The 17,719-nt window shown below is 46.0% G+C and overlaps 1 protein-coding gene across 1 annotated transcript in view; it reads right to left on the bottom strand.

The window, feature by feature from the left end:
• The window catches only part of LOC306940151 (matrix metalloproteinase-17-like), a 109,197-nt gene that overhangs the window by 18,668 nt on the left and 72,810 nt on the right, over nucleotides 1-17,719 (bottom strand). The window contains exon 4 of the mRNA XM_079525154.1: nucleotides 6,975-7,261. Coding sequence (XP_079381280.1) covers nucleotides 6,975-7,261 — 287 coding nt within the window. The remainder of the gene's footprint in view (nucleotides 1-6,974; nucleotides 7,262-17,719) is intronic.

The following is a 17,719-nucleotide window of genomic DNA, read 5'->3' as shown; positions in this document are numbered from 1 at the left end:
CATCTCCTGCCAGTCAACCTTGCCTTGCCGCTAGGCTTGTAATGCACTTGGACACAGCAGAGATCTTCACATCATTGCAGAAGTGTAACGGTACATCCACCGCCCACCACCCTCCGGTCTGCATTTAAACTCATCTTTATGTAGTGGAAGTTAAGAGTCGCGGCAGCAGACAGCTTGGAGGCGCTAAATGCTTTCAGGCACGCGGTACTGTGAGATAACTATGGTAATACTACCTGAGCCCCCGGGCTGTCAATCAAAATCTGAGTGTGGAACCACACACCTGAGGAGACACGTGGCTTATAAAAGCACCCCCACTCAGCGTTTAGGAAATGAAAAGCCACCAAAAACCCTCTTGTCACGTTCTGCTAAGGCTAAGCAAGAGTAAGTGTGGCCAAGACTGAGGCATCCAGAACAGTGGTATTTAAAAAAAAAATTATATATTTGAAAACTTGTGAAATGGGACATTCTGCAGAATTAGTACTTTCTACCTTTGGTACATTTTGATAGCAATACTTTTGTTGCCTACTTTTACTCATGTACATTTTGATTTCAAGACATTTACTTGTACAGTATTGATACTTTTACTTAAGTAAAGCATGCGAGTACTTTTTCCACCACTGGTCCAGAAGCGAAACAAAAAAGCTATTAATGTTTCATTTGTCTTGGATGTGTGCAGTGCACAGGTCCGAGTCTAGAGGCAGCATTCCCATTTGGCTTGGATGTGTGCAGTGCACAGGTCCGAGTCTAGAGGCAGCATTCCCATTTGGCTTGGATGTGTGCAGTGCACAGGTCCGAGTCTAGAGGCAGCATTCCCATTTGGCTTGGCTTTACGCGCTCAGAGAAAGACAAAGAACAATTAGCGAGATGCAGTCATGGTTACAGTAGGCTGCTTGGGATGTTGAGATGTCAAACGCTGACAGTTAATCCACAAGAACACGTGGTGAAGAGATAGCAAGAAAGACGAGAGGAGAGAGATTCAATCCAGTCAGTAATGTATTATCTTATTTAGAGTCCAACCAACACCAGTGGCATGTCCCTCATCTCTGAGGTGACAGGATTGGACTTAGTGTCTCCGAACTAAGTCAGAGCTCAGAGATTTAGGCGGATGAGCCAAGTTCTCTTATAGGGAGACTGTGCTGGTGTAGATAGAGAGAGAGGGGGGGCAAAGAAAGAGACAGGCAGGCAGGCAGGCAGGCAGGCAGGCAGGCAGGCAGGCAGGCAGGCAGGCAGGCAGGCTTCAGTAATGTATGATGGAAATGTTACTTTTCTTGTATTTTCTCAGTTTTCTAAAAGCTAAATTGACACTTTTATCGATACTATTCCCTGCTCGTGTCAAATTCCAAACCCCTTGAAATCCCTGTACTTCAATATTCAAGGAAGACATTGATTGTATAGGTGCAGAGTTCGGAAGCTAATACTGTAGTTTAGGACACACACCGTAGTACCAAGCAAGTAACTATCGCCTCCAGCACCTTTAGGTTAAAGTTGAATCTGAATGCTGTGCACTTGTGCATGCACAAGCCCATGCACATATGCACGCACGCACGCACGCACGCACGCACGCACATCAACACACAAACACGGCAATATTGTGGAAGTCATAAAAACACCTGCCTAATGAGGCTTACGTCACAGTCAATGTTTTCAGTCTGCATTTTCAGAGCACCAGCAGTGAAACAATTAATAAAAGCAATCTGTTGCCTGTCGTAAGAAAGAGCAGCAATCCCAGGCCTTGCTTACCCGACCAAAATACTACCTCTCATGTATCCTAATGGATGCCTCAACTACCAATCAACCCGCAGGGAAGCGCTTTATCACTAAATGGGACATTTACGTAGCATTTCACCAGTCTGCTGCTGTTCTCTAAATACCCAAGTTTCAATTTAGCAATAATTGTGCACATTTAATGATGACATTGGATGAACCTTTCTTGAGGTCCCGCTGAGCACAATGCACCAGGAGATGTTCCTGACCTAGACAGCAGACAAGGAGGGGTGGAGGAACTAAGAGCATTAGCAACATTAATTATTCAGAGACTTGGAAAGGGGAATGAAAGTAGTCATCTGATAAGGTCCACCCCACTTAAGAAGATTATGCTGTTCCTCAATCTGCTGAAGTCTCAAAACATTCACTTTTTAACTTCAGAGCTGACCTAACAAGTTTGAATCCTCTCAATCCTCTTTGCTGCTGAACAAGCATGAATATGTTGAAGGCCACGGTGCAGTGGTGTGGTAATTCACGCATGTGCTGTTGCAGCTCAACCTGTGCCCTATGTGCCATTTCGGCCGTGCATGTGGCATTCGTCCATGAAATGTCTATTAGTGTTCTGATTTTGGTGCCGTATGCCTATGGCCATGGGACAATGAGAATAATACCTACAGGGTAAGCTAAGGCAGGGGTTCTCAACCCGTGGGTCGCGACCCCTCGGGGGGTCGCCAAATTATTTTAGGGGGTCCCCAAATTATTAAAAAAAAATAAAATAAAATAAATAGCAGACCTACAAGCTCGTAGCGCGCCACTCGGTGGCGCGCTATGAGCTTGTAGATCTGCTATTTTTCAATAGCTAAATTATAACAATGCTTAAAACACCAAAAGGGGTTCCCGCCCAAAATAGTTTAAGGTTATTGTAGCAGTCAATTTATATTGGGGGTCGGGAGGGGGCGGGGCGGGGGTCCCGAGACATTGCCAAAGCATTTCCGGGGGTCCCCGGCCAAAAACGTTGAGAACCCCTGAGCTAAGGGAGGATTTAACCACATGCACCAGCAAACAATAGGAGATCTACAACCTATACACAGCGGCGATCTTGCCATTAAGTTAATGAAATGCTGGCCCACTTTTTCAATGGAAAATGCCAACATGGCCGCTGCCCGCTGGTGATGGTCTATGCAGTGGGTTGTGAGCTTGTACAAAATTGGTGTAAAGATTGATGTTGAACATTTGTAGAAACTTCACTTGGTTTGTAACTTTGTATAGCTTGCTACATGGGCATGATATATTAATAATGTTGATATTGTATTGTCAGCTTCTGTACCTGTTGCAATGTTGGGCTGTGATTGTGATTTCATTCTCACTGTATGGTGAAACGGGTTAAAACGTTCTGCCAACACATAAATTAAAGGAAGCATTTTTTTATTAAATTGCTTCTCTGTGCCTCAGTGCTTTCCCTCCGTTAATGAACAGATAATGGACAGGCAAAATTGCAATAAACATACACTAACTCCACCTTCAAACACAAACACTTAAATACGGAACCTTATGAGGCTTCAATAGAGGAAGTGCTCTGAAATAATAATGTTTCACCCTCCCAGTATGAGTCACTTTTTCTTGACCCTTCCCAAGTGACTGGAAAAATAAATAATTGAACCTCACCCAAAATAATGGTTTGATTCCAGTCTCAGTTTGTCTGTTTACTTTTTAAGAGACTTTTTTCAGCAGAGAGAGACTGCAGTAATTGTCATTGTTTTTATGGGAAAGAGGGCGCTTTATTTGTCGTTCTCAGATTGCTCTTCCACTGACTCTGCTCCCTCCTACCCTCAGCCCACGTCTACACAGCTGCTATCTGCCCCACCTCTGCCATGATTGCACACACACACACACACACACACACACACACACACACACACACACACACACACACACACACACACACACACACACACACACACACACACACACACACACACACACACACACACACACACACACACACACACACACCCTTTTATTCTTCTGCATGGTTATGGGTTATGGCCTGGCGGGAGGTCTAATTAGAACTGAGAATTGCTGTCCAGTAACATATGTTCCACAGTCTTTAAAAGGGTCAAAAGGGGACTGGGAGGTGAATCCCAGCTGCATCTTGAATCTGAATCTTTCACGATTCAGATTCAAGATTTGTATTGTTAGAGTAGAAGAATTCTTGGGTCACCGCTCTTCAACATTGCAATAACAAAACAAAAAAAGTGGTGCAACTCTGTGTGGGGGTCCCCGGGGGGGTCCCCGGAAGTTCCAGACCCACATGAACGTGCCCAGGGTGCCGGCGGCGAACCGCCCCGCGTCCGAAACGGTAGAGAAATGACAGAGTTACCATGTGGGGGACCTTAGGGGGTCCCTCTACTGTACTGTACTGTACTGTACTGTACTGTACTGTACTGTACTGTACTGTACTGTACTGTCACACCCGAAATCATCATATATACAGTTAATATGTGTGTGCGTTAGGCTGCGCAACAGTGACACTTGGTTGTGAAAACCAACCAACGCAATTTTCGTGCTCGGACAGACCCAGCCAGGGACGGACACAGCCAGCCAGCCAGCCAGCCACCTACGGACACACATAGCGCCGTAAAGGAGTGGTTGCACCACTCAAAAATACAGATGCGTTTAAATAATATAATGTGCTCTGTGTGCGTAGGACCTATGTTAATAATTGTGCTTACAGTGCATACAGTATAAATGTGGTTGCTTGCCTGTTTGTGTGTGATTGATTGTGAATGCACAAGAACTGCCTCTGATGATTGTGTGTGCATGTAGCAGGCAGACAGGTTTAGTGTCCATTGTTCACAAGCCTGGTCGCCTTCCTTTTTAAAGCTGTCTCAGAGGCTGCCTGGCCTTGTTGAGGTTGCGGTACCTCTTGCCAGACTATAGCAGCTTAAACAGTCCGTGATTGGAGTGGCTGGGCAGGGGTCTTTGATAACCCTCCAGGCGTTATTGACACATTATTCGGTATATCCTTGATGGAGGGAAGCTCACATCCACTGATGCTTTGGGCTGTCCGTACCACCCCCCAGCAGGGTTTGGGCTGTCCGTACCACCCCCCAGCAGGGTTTGGGCTGTCCGTACCACCCCCCAGCAGGGTTTGGGCTGTCCGTACCACCCCCCAGCAGGGTTTGGGCTGTCCGTACCACCCCCCAGCAGGGTTTGGGCTGTCCGTACCACCCCCCAGCAGGGTTTGGGCTGTCCGTACCACCCCCCAGCAGGGTTTGGGCTGTCCGTACCACCCCCCAGGAGGGTTTGGGCTGTCCGTACCACCCCCCAGCAGGGTTTGGGCTGTCCGTACCACCCCCCAGGAGGGTTTGGGCTGTCCGTACCACCCCCCAGGAGGGTTTGGGCTGTCCGTACCACCCCCCAGGAGGGTTTGGGCTGTCCGTACCACCCCCCAGGAGGGTTTGGGCTGTCCGTACCACCCCCCAGGAGGGTTTGGGCTGTCCGTACCACCCCCCAGCAGGGTTTGGGCTGTCCGTACCACCCCCCAGGAGGGTTTGGGCTGTCCGTACCACCCCCCAGCAGGGTTTGGGCTGTCCGTACCACCCCCCAGCAGGGTTTGGGCTGTCCGTACCACCCCCCAGGAGGGTTTGGGCTGTCCGTACCACCCCCCAGGAGGGTTTGGGCTGTCCGTACCACCCCCCAGCAGGGTTTGGGCTGTCCGTACCACCCCCCAGGAGGGTTTGGGCTGTCCGTACCACCCCCCAGCAGGGTTTGGGCTGTCCGTACCACCCCCCAGGAGGGTTTGGGCTGTCCGTACCACCCCCCAGGAGGGTTTGGGCTGTCCGTACCACCCCCCAGCAGGGTTTTGCTATTGAGACCAGTATACAGTAGTTCCCATGCCAGGTGATGAAGCATCTATAGTCAGGATGCTCTCAGCGATGCCTCGGTTGAAAGCCCGTAGGATCGATTCTGTTCTTTTAATCTTAACCCAGAGTTAAGTATGTGTCAGAGAGGATCATGTCCATGTGGCAGCCTGCCTGGTGGAACGTCCTCTCGAATGACTGTTTCTGCAAGAACAATGTGAGCATTGCTGGTGGTACATTCACGCAAGAAAAAAACAGAAACAATGCACCCATCTACATATATGAGTATTATAAAATGGTCTAATTATTTTATTATCTTTTCTTAATTAAACTGGCTTTATTTAGAAACCTTAGTAATTCAATCCCAAAATGTGTCTAGTACTGTGAAAGTTGTAATTAGAAGCGCAATGCACCCTACAAATAATTGTATGCGAACGCACAGTACTTGTCCAATACACATTCAGATTCTTTAATGTATCGTGTTTTCTGCAGTGAATGTACAGGTATGTAGCGAGCATGTATCACATCAGATTGGGAGTGTGCTGAATGCTGATGCTACAAACAATGACTCTCGCTGCCGGCTTGTCTTTATTCTAAGCATGTCGTGCTTTTCAGCCTTCCGAGGAGTCTGTGAGAAATGTTTCGGGCAAATGTTCCCTCAGATCATCCTGTGCCCTCGTTTTTCTGTGTGTCCCTTGTCTCCCGTGTCCAACTCTCCTTGCTCTCATTTTTCAATGCAGGGGGGTGGGATGTCGATGCAGGAACGGAGGAGTATGGCCAAGCAAGCAGGAGGGCAAAGTTTGGTCAGTGATGAATGTGGCCATCTGTGTGATTAGACGGAACAGCTGTGAGACTAGACCTTCAACTGATTTGTTTATTTATTCATTTAGTTGTTGCTTTCTTCATTGAGCATGCTTGTTGCAGGTTCTATTCCCCAGACCAGCAGGTCCATGAGCAATGCCTCCCTCAATGCCAACTGTTGAATTGCCCTTCAGCAAGGCACTTAAACCCCAGACTGAGCTGCTCAGTGGCCAAGAGAACAACTGGGCTTGTGTGGGCAGATCCCAGCTGGGCAGCTCACAGGCTGGCTACATAAAGTTACAGATCCACATCGAAGCCACACAATTCCTACGCAGATCCTGAGATCCACATAATTAGAATTCTTAATTGTCTTTTTTTTCTGTTCTTCCAGTTCTGTTTTCTTTTTATTCCCTTCTTATTTCCAGAGGCTGGTGGAGTGTCGGGGAAGTAAATGGATGTGTGAAACACTTTGGATAGATCCAAATAATCCATATGTTCACATGCAAGACACCTAATAAGAACAGAGACATTCACGTATGGACAGGTGTACATACTCAAACAGGTACACACAAACACAGCCAGATGACCAACATGCCTCGCTCTCACCTGGTGACCTGAAGGTCCAGGCCTCGTCATCATCAAAGTGGGTGTCCCCGGCGGTGAACCTTTCCCCAGGGAAAAAGGCATGTGCCACGGTGCCCCCCGGGCCGTCGAAAGGGTACCCATCGTTGTGGTCCGCCTTGGTGAAGTCTATCTGGATGTCGGCGTCGTTGCCCGCCACCTCATGGAAGTTGAGCGGCGCGATGTCGCTCCAGACCTTCAGAGCGTAGTACATGAGAGCACGAACCGTGTCTCTCCCCAGCAGAGGTGACTCCTTAGGGAATGTTCTCACTCTGTGGGATGGGAAGAGAGGGAATATAATTAGAAAACACGTGAAGGAGTCGTCGAGACGAGAGGAGAGCTAAAGAGAAAAAATGAGGAGAGGAACAAATAGGTGAGCAAAGGACAGTACAGCGTGACAAACAAAAAAAGAGTGACTAAAAAGAACATGATAAGAACAAGTTGAGCTATTAGGCGGGTTGGCTTGATCAGAGCACTTCAAAATTGACAAGCTACGAATGCCAGCTACAAAATGTTGCCCATTGGTAACAGAAAATATAAAAGACACCAGTATGGAGCTCTGAGGGACGTGTGGTTGCCTCGATCGCTAATATAGGCTGCTCCAACTCATTTCGCTAGCCAATTACAATGTCACGTCACCCCTGTGAACATGTGTAAGAGGGGATTTATCCCTAAATTCTTTTTTTTGCAACAAACGTACTTTTTCACATTTGCGGCACCCTCTATAGATGAAAATGGAATTGATTTTGGCTCTGTGTTGATGCCATCACCCTCGACATGTGATTCAAATGTGGGATAGATAATTCAGTTCGTGATTTGTGGCCTTTTAAAAAAAATAGGCCCCTCCCACTAACTTCGGAAGATGATTACAGCCGAACGATACGGACTATCAAAATTCTGCCTGTGGTGTTTTAATCGGATCGGTCCAGAGATCATGTGTACCAATCAATTCAACTATACAACAGTTATCTTAGCAGAAAGCAAGCACACGATTCCAGATGAAGCCGGTCGATTTGACATTATGGCTCAAGTGCGTGGGACAAGTAGTCCGGCAAATGTTGAGGTTACTCTAGAAAGGAGTGAAATAAATTGTTATAATTACTAATTAACACCACACAGACAATGCTGTGTGCTAATACACCGGATTTAGCAATAATGCACATTACCCTTCGTAGTCCCTATACAGAAAACAAGCAACATTACAAAAAAGAGCACATTACAAACAAACAGAAGAGAAAAAACAACAGCCGTAAAAAGGCCTAGTTTTTACCTAAAATACAAGACACTCAAGAAGAAGAAGAAAAAATAATAAAACTACATTTAAAGTGTTCAGTTCACATGTTTGATTGTCCATGATCCATCCTTTTAGTTGGACCTTAAAATATGTAAAGGATTTGCACTCTCTTATGTTACTGGGTAGATTGTTCCAAATTGCTTAAACTGAAAGGAATTTTGCACAAAGGCTGTGCATAGACTGCACCTCAAAATCCCCTCTGGTGACGGAACTTGAATAAACCATAAACCATGGACAGTTTTATACACAGCACATGTCTGTTTAAAGAGCTTCCAGTTATCAAAGGTAAAAAAAAAAAACTACATTTAATGACAGCTACGGTTCCAGACTGAATATTTTGCTGTGATTTCATCACGTTTTATTTTATGGCTTTTATGTTGCCCCTGTTCCTCACTCTGACAAAACATTTTGCAAGTACACAGTATAATCTCAGGTTAAACCTAAGGATTTGACTGTGTACCTTCTGTGTGCATTATGCATTGCTCGGAACTGAACTCTGGCAAGAGATCACAAAAAATGAGCCTTCGGCTGCTGATTTCGGCTGTTGCCCCCTGCAGATGCCTTTCTTTTCCTTGATCCTTTCTCTCCATTGTACTACTCCCCCCCCCCCCCTCTCTCTCTCCATCTCTCTGTCTCCAGTGGCGTGCACAGATAGACACTAGGGGGTGCTAGAGCACCCCCTGCCCTTTTGGCAATGTGCCCTTTTGAAAAAAAAAGATTGTTTTTTTTCCCCCGATTTTTCAAAAATAGCAGACCTACAAGCTCATAGCGCGCCACTCGGTGGCGCGCTATGAGCTTGTAGATCTGCTATTTTTCAATAGCTAAAGCATAACATAATGCTAACACCAAAAGGGGTTCCCGCCCAAAATAAATTAAGGCAACCGGCCGGTTCCACGCGCTGCACAAGGTGCCCTTTTTTAACTTGAGCACCTGCCCCTCTAAATGTCTGTGCACGCCACTGTCTGTCTCTCTCCATCTTTCTCACTCGCACTCTCTCCACCTTTTCTGTCTGCCGCACTTTGAATTTCTCTCTCTCCCCGCCTCTCAGCGGTAAGAGGATTTGAATGGAAAGAGGTCCTGTCACGCTTCATGCTCACTCCTTCATCCATGCCTTCCGTCTTTCTGTTCCCAAATCTCTCTTGCTCACTCTTCTGATCACTGTCCACTCTGCTCCCTTCTCCTTTCTACTGCTCCTTCTATTTCTGTTCTCATCTTTTGCACACCACACCACACCACATCTCTCTCTCTCTCTCTCTCTCTCTCTCTCATTCTATCAACCTCAGTCTCAACCCTCTACCTCCATAGATTCTCACCTATTTAGCTCTGACAGCGTAAAATAAAGGCTGTCCAGTGTCCACACCATGAACCATAACTATAGTGTTTCGAATGTAGCCCCTAGAGATATAAAGTGATGTCATGATGAGTGATAAAGACAGTTAAGGGCTCAGGGCTCTCTAAACAGGCAGGTAGCAGATCGCTAATCCTTGGGTCCTCACAACACTGGTTATGCTGGCTGGGAACCCACAAAACAAACTAAACATCGCACCTGTGTGAACTGAGCGGTGGAACTATACTTTTATTGTTATAGTTACATAGTGCCACCTCATCATTGTTTGTTATCAGGTCTACGATGGTTGTGTCGTCTGCAAACTTAACTCGAGTGTTGGAACTGTGGTGGGAGATACAGTCACTGGTGAAAAGAGAGTAGAGGAGTGGGCAGAGGACACATCCCTGAGGGGCGCTGGTGTTCAGGGTGATAGTGGAGGATGTATGTTGACCTAGCCTGACCTTTTGGGGGCCTATTGGTCAAGAAGTCCTTTATCCACAGACAGAGCTTTGGTTGTTTCCCTAGCATCTGCAGTTTGATGACCAGTTTACCCTTTTCCTGTTTAGTTTGAGTACATGGCACAAATCCTCCCGCATCCATCACTACACTGAACCGCCTATATGAACTGGGGTCGGTCGCTTCAAGGCATCAATGCAGAAGTGTGGCTTGGCGGACAGTGTGGCATGCGAGTGCGGTGACCCTGAGCAGACTGCCGACCATATAATCACCACCTACTGCCCCTTACACAGACCACCCTCTGAGGCCAGCGTCTTCAACTTAGGACCAGAGATGCAGTCATGGCTATATGACACCGAGTTGGACGTCTGACGTTACACGAAAGAAGAAGAAGCTGGACAGCTAATAAATTAAAGTGGCGAGACATCGTTGGGGTCACTTGCAGAGCGATTTAACTAAACAAATCATATCAAATTTACACTCATACAAAACTCCTCTATCCTTTGCCCTCATATTTTCCAGAATTCTCTCACACACACACACACACACACACACACACACACACACACACACACAACACACACACACACACACACACACACACACACACACACACACACACACACACACACACACACACACACACACACACACACACACACACACACACACACACACACACACACACACACTATATATATCTACTGACTCGATCAAGCTCCAGAGCAAAACGTGTTGAAAAGTGGAGTTCAATCGATGGGAATTTAATCAGCAACACCTGCTGCAGTTGAAGCTCATCTGTGGTAGTGTAATGAAGCTGGGTGGTGGTAGATGAAACAAGATGAAGCTCCTAGCTGGGTGGTAGATGAAGCTAGATGAAGCAGCCCCGGGTGGTATAGATCAAACTCATCTGTGCCAAGTCAGGCACCTGTGCCTCATCACATGTATCACCAAGCCAATAACAAACCAGTTGTTTCCTGGTTATCTGCTGTACTGACTGAAGCGGGTGATGAGGGGTGGTTTGCTCTGCGCTTCATCACCAATATCTAATAAACAACAGCAACAAAAACAAAAAGCTAACCATGATAAATGGTTCTATAAAATGGTCTTGCCTTTCTAGTCTGCACTCATTCGTAAGTCAGAGTGTATGAGCAGAACCAAATGGACCCTTATGGACATTTGTCCACTCCCAGAGATAAATGAACGCAGAGGATTTACTGCGTATAACGGCCATTAACCCATTTAGACCTGAGGACGCATCTGTGTCATATTATAGCTTTTAAAAAGTGCTTTATAAGTGCCTTGAGTTCACCAATTCACAATCATGCTCATATTCACACTCCAACGGCGGAGGCAGCCAACCTGCTCGTTGGGAGCAGTTAGGCGTTCAGTGTCTTGCTCAAGGACAGTTCGTTGCCAGGGGGAGGACAGAGATCAATCTCCTGAGCCACGCCCACTAGTTCTCCAGTCCGCAGACCCAAAGGTTCTGTTGTTGAATGAACATGGCCCCTCCTACTCTCACCCGGGGCGGCAGTGGCTCAGGGGTAGAGTGACCGGATGGGAACCACAAGGTTCCCTGTTCGATCCCGGGCTCCCCCAGAGTTAGTGTTGTAGTGTCCTTGAGCAAGACTCTGAAACCCTAATTTCTCCCGATGTGCAGGTTGGTGCCTTCCATGGTTTCCTCCGGCATCGGTGTGTGAATGTGTGTGTGAATGGGTGAATGTAATGCACAATCTATGTAAAGCGCCTTGGATGAAGGTGCTATATAAATGCACCATTTACCCGTGGCCTTGAAAACAATATAACCCCCCCTCTCCAGTTATGCTCTTGCCGTGAACTAAAACAATCCACTAAAACCTGGAGCTATAGTAGAAGACTACGATTATGCTGCGTTGGGACCTACTAGGTGGTTTGAGGACCCATTTGTGGTTCACAGACCAATGTTTATGGGTCATGACTCGAGTAAAAATCCAATTTTCTTTACCTACATTTAAAAGTATATGGTCTTCTTTTTACTTCTGTTTTTTTAATTTAAAACATAAAAAATATAGATTTTTAAAACAAACAAACAAACCAAGCAACACATCTAAGACATTTCATGAATATCTATATATTTCTTTTAAATAACTAAGAAGTAGTGAAAATAGCCAATCTACAAACTCGCAACATGACGCGAAGCGACGTGTTGTGCGCTTGTAGATCTGCTATTTTTACTAGTTTAGGTCCGGGGCAAATGTCTAATCTCTCTTTTGGGTCTCGACCTGAAAAGGTTTGGGAACCACTGGTTTAACCCACAAAGCCTCCACAAGGCTCAAATACCTGTTCAGGCATCATAAAGCCTATGATCTACCAAGGGAAATGCCACTTCTAAACCCCACTTCTACCCGGTAACATCTGTAAGCACCTGTGGAAGGAGGTAAAAAAAAAAAAAAGGCTATATTGCTATCGCTTTTTATCTATTTAATAGATCACTGCCACTATTACTTGTGAGAACCTCAGGGACTCTTAATACTTGTAGGAGTGCAGCAGCCAGCCCAGCCGAATCAGTGGTAGCAACAACAACTACAATCCACAGATATAGCAATGGTAACTAATAAATATGCTAGCCTCGGAACCCCAGACGTTTTTATTTCCAGGGAGAAAAAAAAAGTCTGGGTCCGAGTCCACTTCAATTCGGCATAGAGTAGTGCAAACATCACTCACTCTCTGCTGATTACTGATCGCCTGCACCTTTGTTAAATTGACACACGCACACATATACACACACACACTCCTCTCTCTCACTGTCGCTCTAATTAATTAGTCTCATGTCTAGCAGCTGCGCATAGTTTCTGCCGGCGGATCCTGCCGGGAGCTGCCTATGCCATAAAAAGCATAGGTGAGTTCCAGGCTACTAATATGCAGACGCTATCGGTGTCCATACTCAGTACTGGATACAGTAGAGGCAGCGGTTGTAGGTATCTGTGTGCATGTGGGAGAGAGAAATTAAGCGATATGCTTAGAGACAGAGTAGTGTGTGTATGTGTGATGTGTGTGTGTGTGTGTGTGTGGGGGGGGGGGGGGGGGGGGGGGGGGGGCATCAAGGTCAGTTGGTTCTGCTGTACAAATAAAGTTCCACATGGCTGAGCAGACTGTCCATAATTACATTATTATAGTGACTGATTGCCTGACTATGTCATCAACATTACACACCAGCATTGTTTATCTCGCAAACCTTACGAAAAAGAGATTAATATTCAGATTTAATTTTAGCCCCTTGAGATGCAGCATCAACAGGATACATAAAGATATACAGTACAGATAATTGCGACTGTAGGTCACATTTACTATGAAAACCTGCATCTCCAGTCCGTTAGTCACAGCCTCCATATATGGTCACGCATCGTGACATCACACCTCCATATACAGTATGGTCACGCCTCGTGACATCACGCCTCCATATATGGTCACGCCTCGTGACATCACGCCTCGTGACACGTCACACCACCATACTGACCTCATCTAACCCTGGATAACCGTCCATACATGGAGAAGACTGGATCATCACCTAGATCTGCATATATGGAGCCAGCCGGCAACTCTACATCTGACCTCAAACCCTTAGATCTCCATATAGCTGACCTGTTCTGACATTCCATATGTTGATTCTTCCACACCCGTCCTTTCTGTTCTGGCATTCCATAATGATTTTGATCTGACCTCATCAAACCATGTACACTCAAGATACGCGCCATATAACCCAAAATCCTTCATTCAAGCGCTTAGACTCGATTGTCCTTCCCTTTATCTGGGAGTACAAAAAAACATAGGATCAAAAAATCCCATCTCTGTAAACCCAAGCAGGTCGGTGGGCTTGCCAGATTCTTGCCTGTATTACTGGTCATACCAATGTTAGAGCAATTTCGGCCTGGTTAAACAACACAGCTGAACCTAACCTGACTCCGCCAGATGGGGCAGCAGAGAGTACACTGGGTTCCCCCCCTCCTGCTCCCATCTGGGAACTCTCAGGCAGACTTGATGCCCGGCCACAAAACGGTCTGGCCAATCAGCAGCAGCTAGAAGGCGGGATAGCTGCTGCTGATTATTTTGCCCTCGGATACAAATATATTGGATTAAGATATTTGAGACACTCTCTGATATTTTGAGTATTCATAATGACCCCGATCCTGTACTAATTATTCTGGGTTTGTCAGACTCCATGCCTATGTTGACGAGAGCACAGAAACAACTCTTCTCATATGGTCCGATTACAGAAAAAAAACTAATTTTGACGCACTGGAAAAAGGAGGAGGCTCCTGCATTTAAGCATTGGCTAAATTATAGTACGCTTCATCTTGAGAGAATAAGGTATTTCCTGAGAAACAGGGAGAGACAATTTGATAAGGTTTGGCTGCCCCTTGTCCATTACTTGAGTAGAAACAATTAATAGACAGGATACCACTGATATGATATGATTTTCTTTTCAGATGTTTTCCATTTTTCATCTTACTATTTTATTCTATAGTATTATTCTATAGTATGCGGTGTCACTGAGGCAAGTGGAGCAGTATGGGTGGAGGGTTGAGGGTTTTTCTTTCTCTTTTTTGTTTCATTTGTTTCATTTTTTGTTTTCTATAAAAGAAAAATGTAATTCATATCACAATGTTTAATCTACAACAATTTATAATGTGTTCTCAATAAAAAACCTATTTGACAAAAAAAGATACGCTCCATATATGGCCAGTTACAGTACATAATTAATTCCAAATGTTGATCTGACCCCCCATGCCAAAGGACCAGCGTTCACCCCCCACCCCCCCCCCCCCCCCCCCCCCGAGAGACAGAGACAGAGAGAGAGAGAGAGAGAGAGAGAGAGAGAGAGAGGAGAGAGAGAGGAAGATTTGGTGGGAGGGTCGTTATAGAGAGCAAGTAATAATGGAATAATTTACGATTATACACCACGTAATAAGATTTGGAGATTTTCTCATAATGTATTAATTGCCAATTCCCCTCCTTTGTGCAGTGGTGTCACTGACCATGAGACATTGATTGAGCCGGTGTTTCATCACCAGGAGAGCGTAACACAGACCCCCCCCCCCCCCCCCCCTACAGTTCCCCTCCCTGCTGAAGAGGTCCCTAGAAACCAGCAGAGTCGTGTTGATTTTGGCAGCAAATGTTTTGAGGGGCGCTAGCCCCCCCCTATATACAGGTTTAATTTTTGTTTTTAGTTCAATGTTTGTTTTAAAAACGCCATTGACAATGATGGGAAAATGTTACATCATCTTGTCCCTAACACAAACATATCAACAATAAAGAGAATTTAATGTTTGTGTTGGCACCGTTTGTTTTACATCACCATTACATCACCTAATCAACATGAGTTAGACTTTAATATATTAGCGCCCTCACTTCACACGGGTGTGGTTTTTTTTATTTAGTTTTAGTCATATTTTGAGTCAAATGTAATTTCGTTTTAGTCACATTTTAGTCATCCAAAAAATGTTTTAGTGTCTAGTGTGTAGTTTTAGTCAACTAAATCTACAGTTGATTTTGTTGACTAAAATGTATTTTGGCGGGCCCTTGGTGGCATTGTAATGGCTAATTTTACACTTTGTTGTATGCTGAAAATAGCCGATCTACAAGCTCACAATGCGTCGCAGCACAACGAGTTACGATTTTGTTTGGAGACCAGGATTACTGCATTTTTTTGTGAGGGTACCTACCCTAAGGGACACGGGGAGAACATGCAAACTCTACACAGAAGGGCCCTTTCGCCAACCCCGCCTCGGGTATGGGCACTGATGACGCGGAGGAGAGAGCACGCCCCAGCGCCCAACAGCATCCCAGCGGGAATCGAACCCAGGACCTTCAAGCTGTGAGGCGACAGCACTGCCAACTGTGCCTCCCCCCCCCCCCCCCCCCCCCCCCATTGGGCCCCATTTTATCTCCTCAAAGATAATGAATCATTTTATAGACACACACACGCACAGTGCACGGCTGCACGCACATAATATATTCCTCATCCCAGCTCAGCAGTTTGACTTTTAATTTTGTAGACCTGTCATAATCCCTTTCACACACAGGCTCTCAGCCCGATGGACTGGGGTGGAGAGAATTAGAGAAGGATGGAGAGAGAGAGCGTGAGGTGGGTGAGTGGTGGGGGGGAGGAGATTGCAGAGCACTTAGATCAAACTCATTTCCCGTTCAGTCTCTCAGCAGATTTTCACCTCCAGTAGTTTTGCTGTCCCTGACGCTCGTGCATGCACACGGGCGTGGACGCACGCACGCACGCACGCACGCACTCACTCACCCTGCACCCATGCATGCTGATGTGTATAGTACTCACCTCATGCTGGTATGACATTGAGGCAGGAAAATTGCCACACTGAAATTCTAAAGGTCTCATCACTACTACTTACTGTAAGTAATTAAAAGAAAAGCTCAGGTGCAGATTCATTGGGCTGATATGGTGTGATGCACTGGACAGCGCGTACAGTATTATGTTGAGTTCAGCTGAATGTGCATCCATTCCTCCTGCATGTGTGCTCATGTGTCACACTAACGTGAACACGAGAGAGAGAGAGAGAGAGAGAGAGAGAGAGAGAGCGAGAGAGAGAGAACCCTTATTCACACACCACTGGCTACACCTACAGTACCATGGCTTGTCAATACTGTAAATTCAGAGCCATAGAAACACACAGAGACACCCCTCCGCAATTAAAGCTGCAATCCATAAATGTTATAACGTATACGGCATATCTTCTCCCGAGCGACGAGGTAATCGCAACTGCAACGCTCTAGATTCAAACCTGGGTCTCCCGCGTTGGGCGGTAAAGAATCCATCGATCATCCAAGAGAGAATCCTCCCTTGGCCAGGGGAGGGAGACATTGGGCTCATTAGCACCAGGCGAACCACATTTTCAACCAGTATACTGTATACGTGTCCTATTGGTTTACACCAGGGGTTCTCAACCCGTGGGTCGCGACCCCTCGGGGGGGTCGCCAAATTATTTTGGGGGGTCCCCAAATTATTTTCCAAAAAAAAATATATATATTCTTTTTAAATTTTATTTTCACGATTTTTCAAAAATAGCAGACCTACAAGCTCGTAGCGTGCCACTCGGTGGCGCGCTATGAGCTTGTAGATCTGCTATTTTTCAATAGCTAAATTATAACATAATGCTTAAAACACCAAAAGGGGTTCCCGCCCAAAATGCGTTAAGGTTATTGTAGCAGTCAATTTATATTGGGGGTCGGGAGGGGGCGGGGCGGGGGTCCCGAGACATTGCCAAAGCATTTCCGGGGGTCCCCGGCCAAAAACGTTGAGAACCCCTGGTTTACACCAGGGTGTACATTTCTCAATGGGAGAGTGCAGGGAGACCACCTCCAACCACTGCATAGTTATACGTTATATAGATCCATACAATTGGCCATGTTCGCGGCACCAGTTTCCCTGCACCAGTGCAGCCATGGGACAGTGCCTCTCAGTGATGGGTATTGAACTGTGAGGAGGAGTACGGTGTTCCTCCTCCACACGCACTGCATTTATGTAACCAACAGAGTTACAAATGCATAAATGAACACTGAGGATTTCACTGTCTATCAAGATGTTCTATGATCAGTAACAGAACCAGAAATCTGTCTCCTTTTGGAAGAAAGCAAACGGCAAAATAT

This window comes from Electrona antarctica, assembly GCF_951216825.1.
Source record: "Electrona antarctica genome assembly, chromosome: 16".
Taxonomy (NCBI): domain Eukaryota; kingdom Metazoa; phylum Chordata; class Actinopteri; order Myctophiformes; family Myctophidae; genus Electrona; species Electrona antarctica.
Note: the sequence above shows the minus strand (reverse complement) of the source record. Positions and strands in the feature narration are given on the sequence as shown.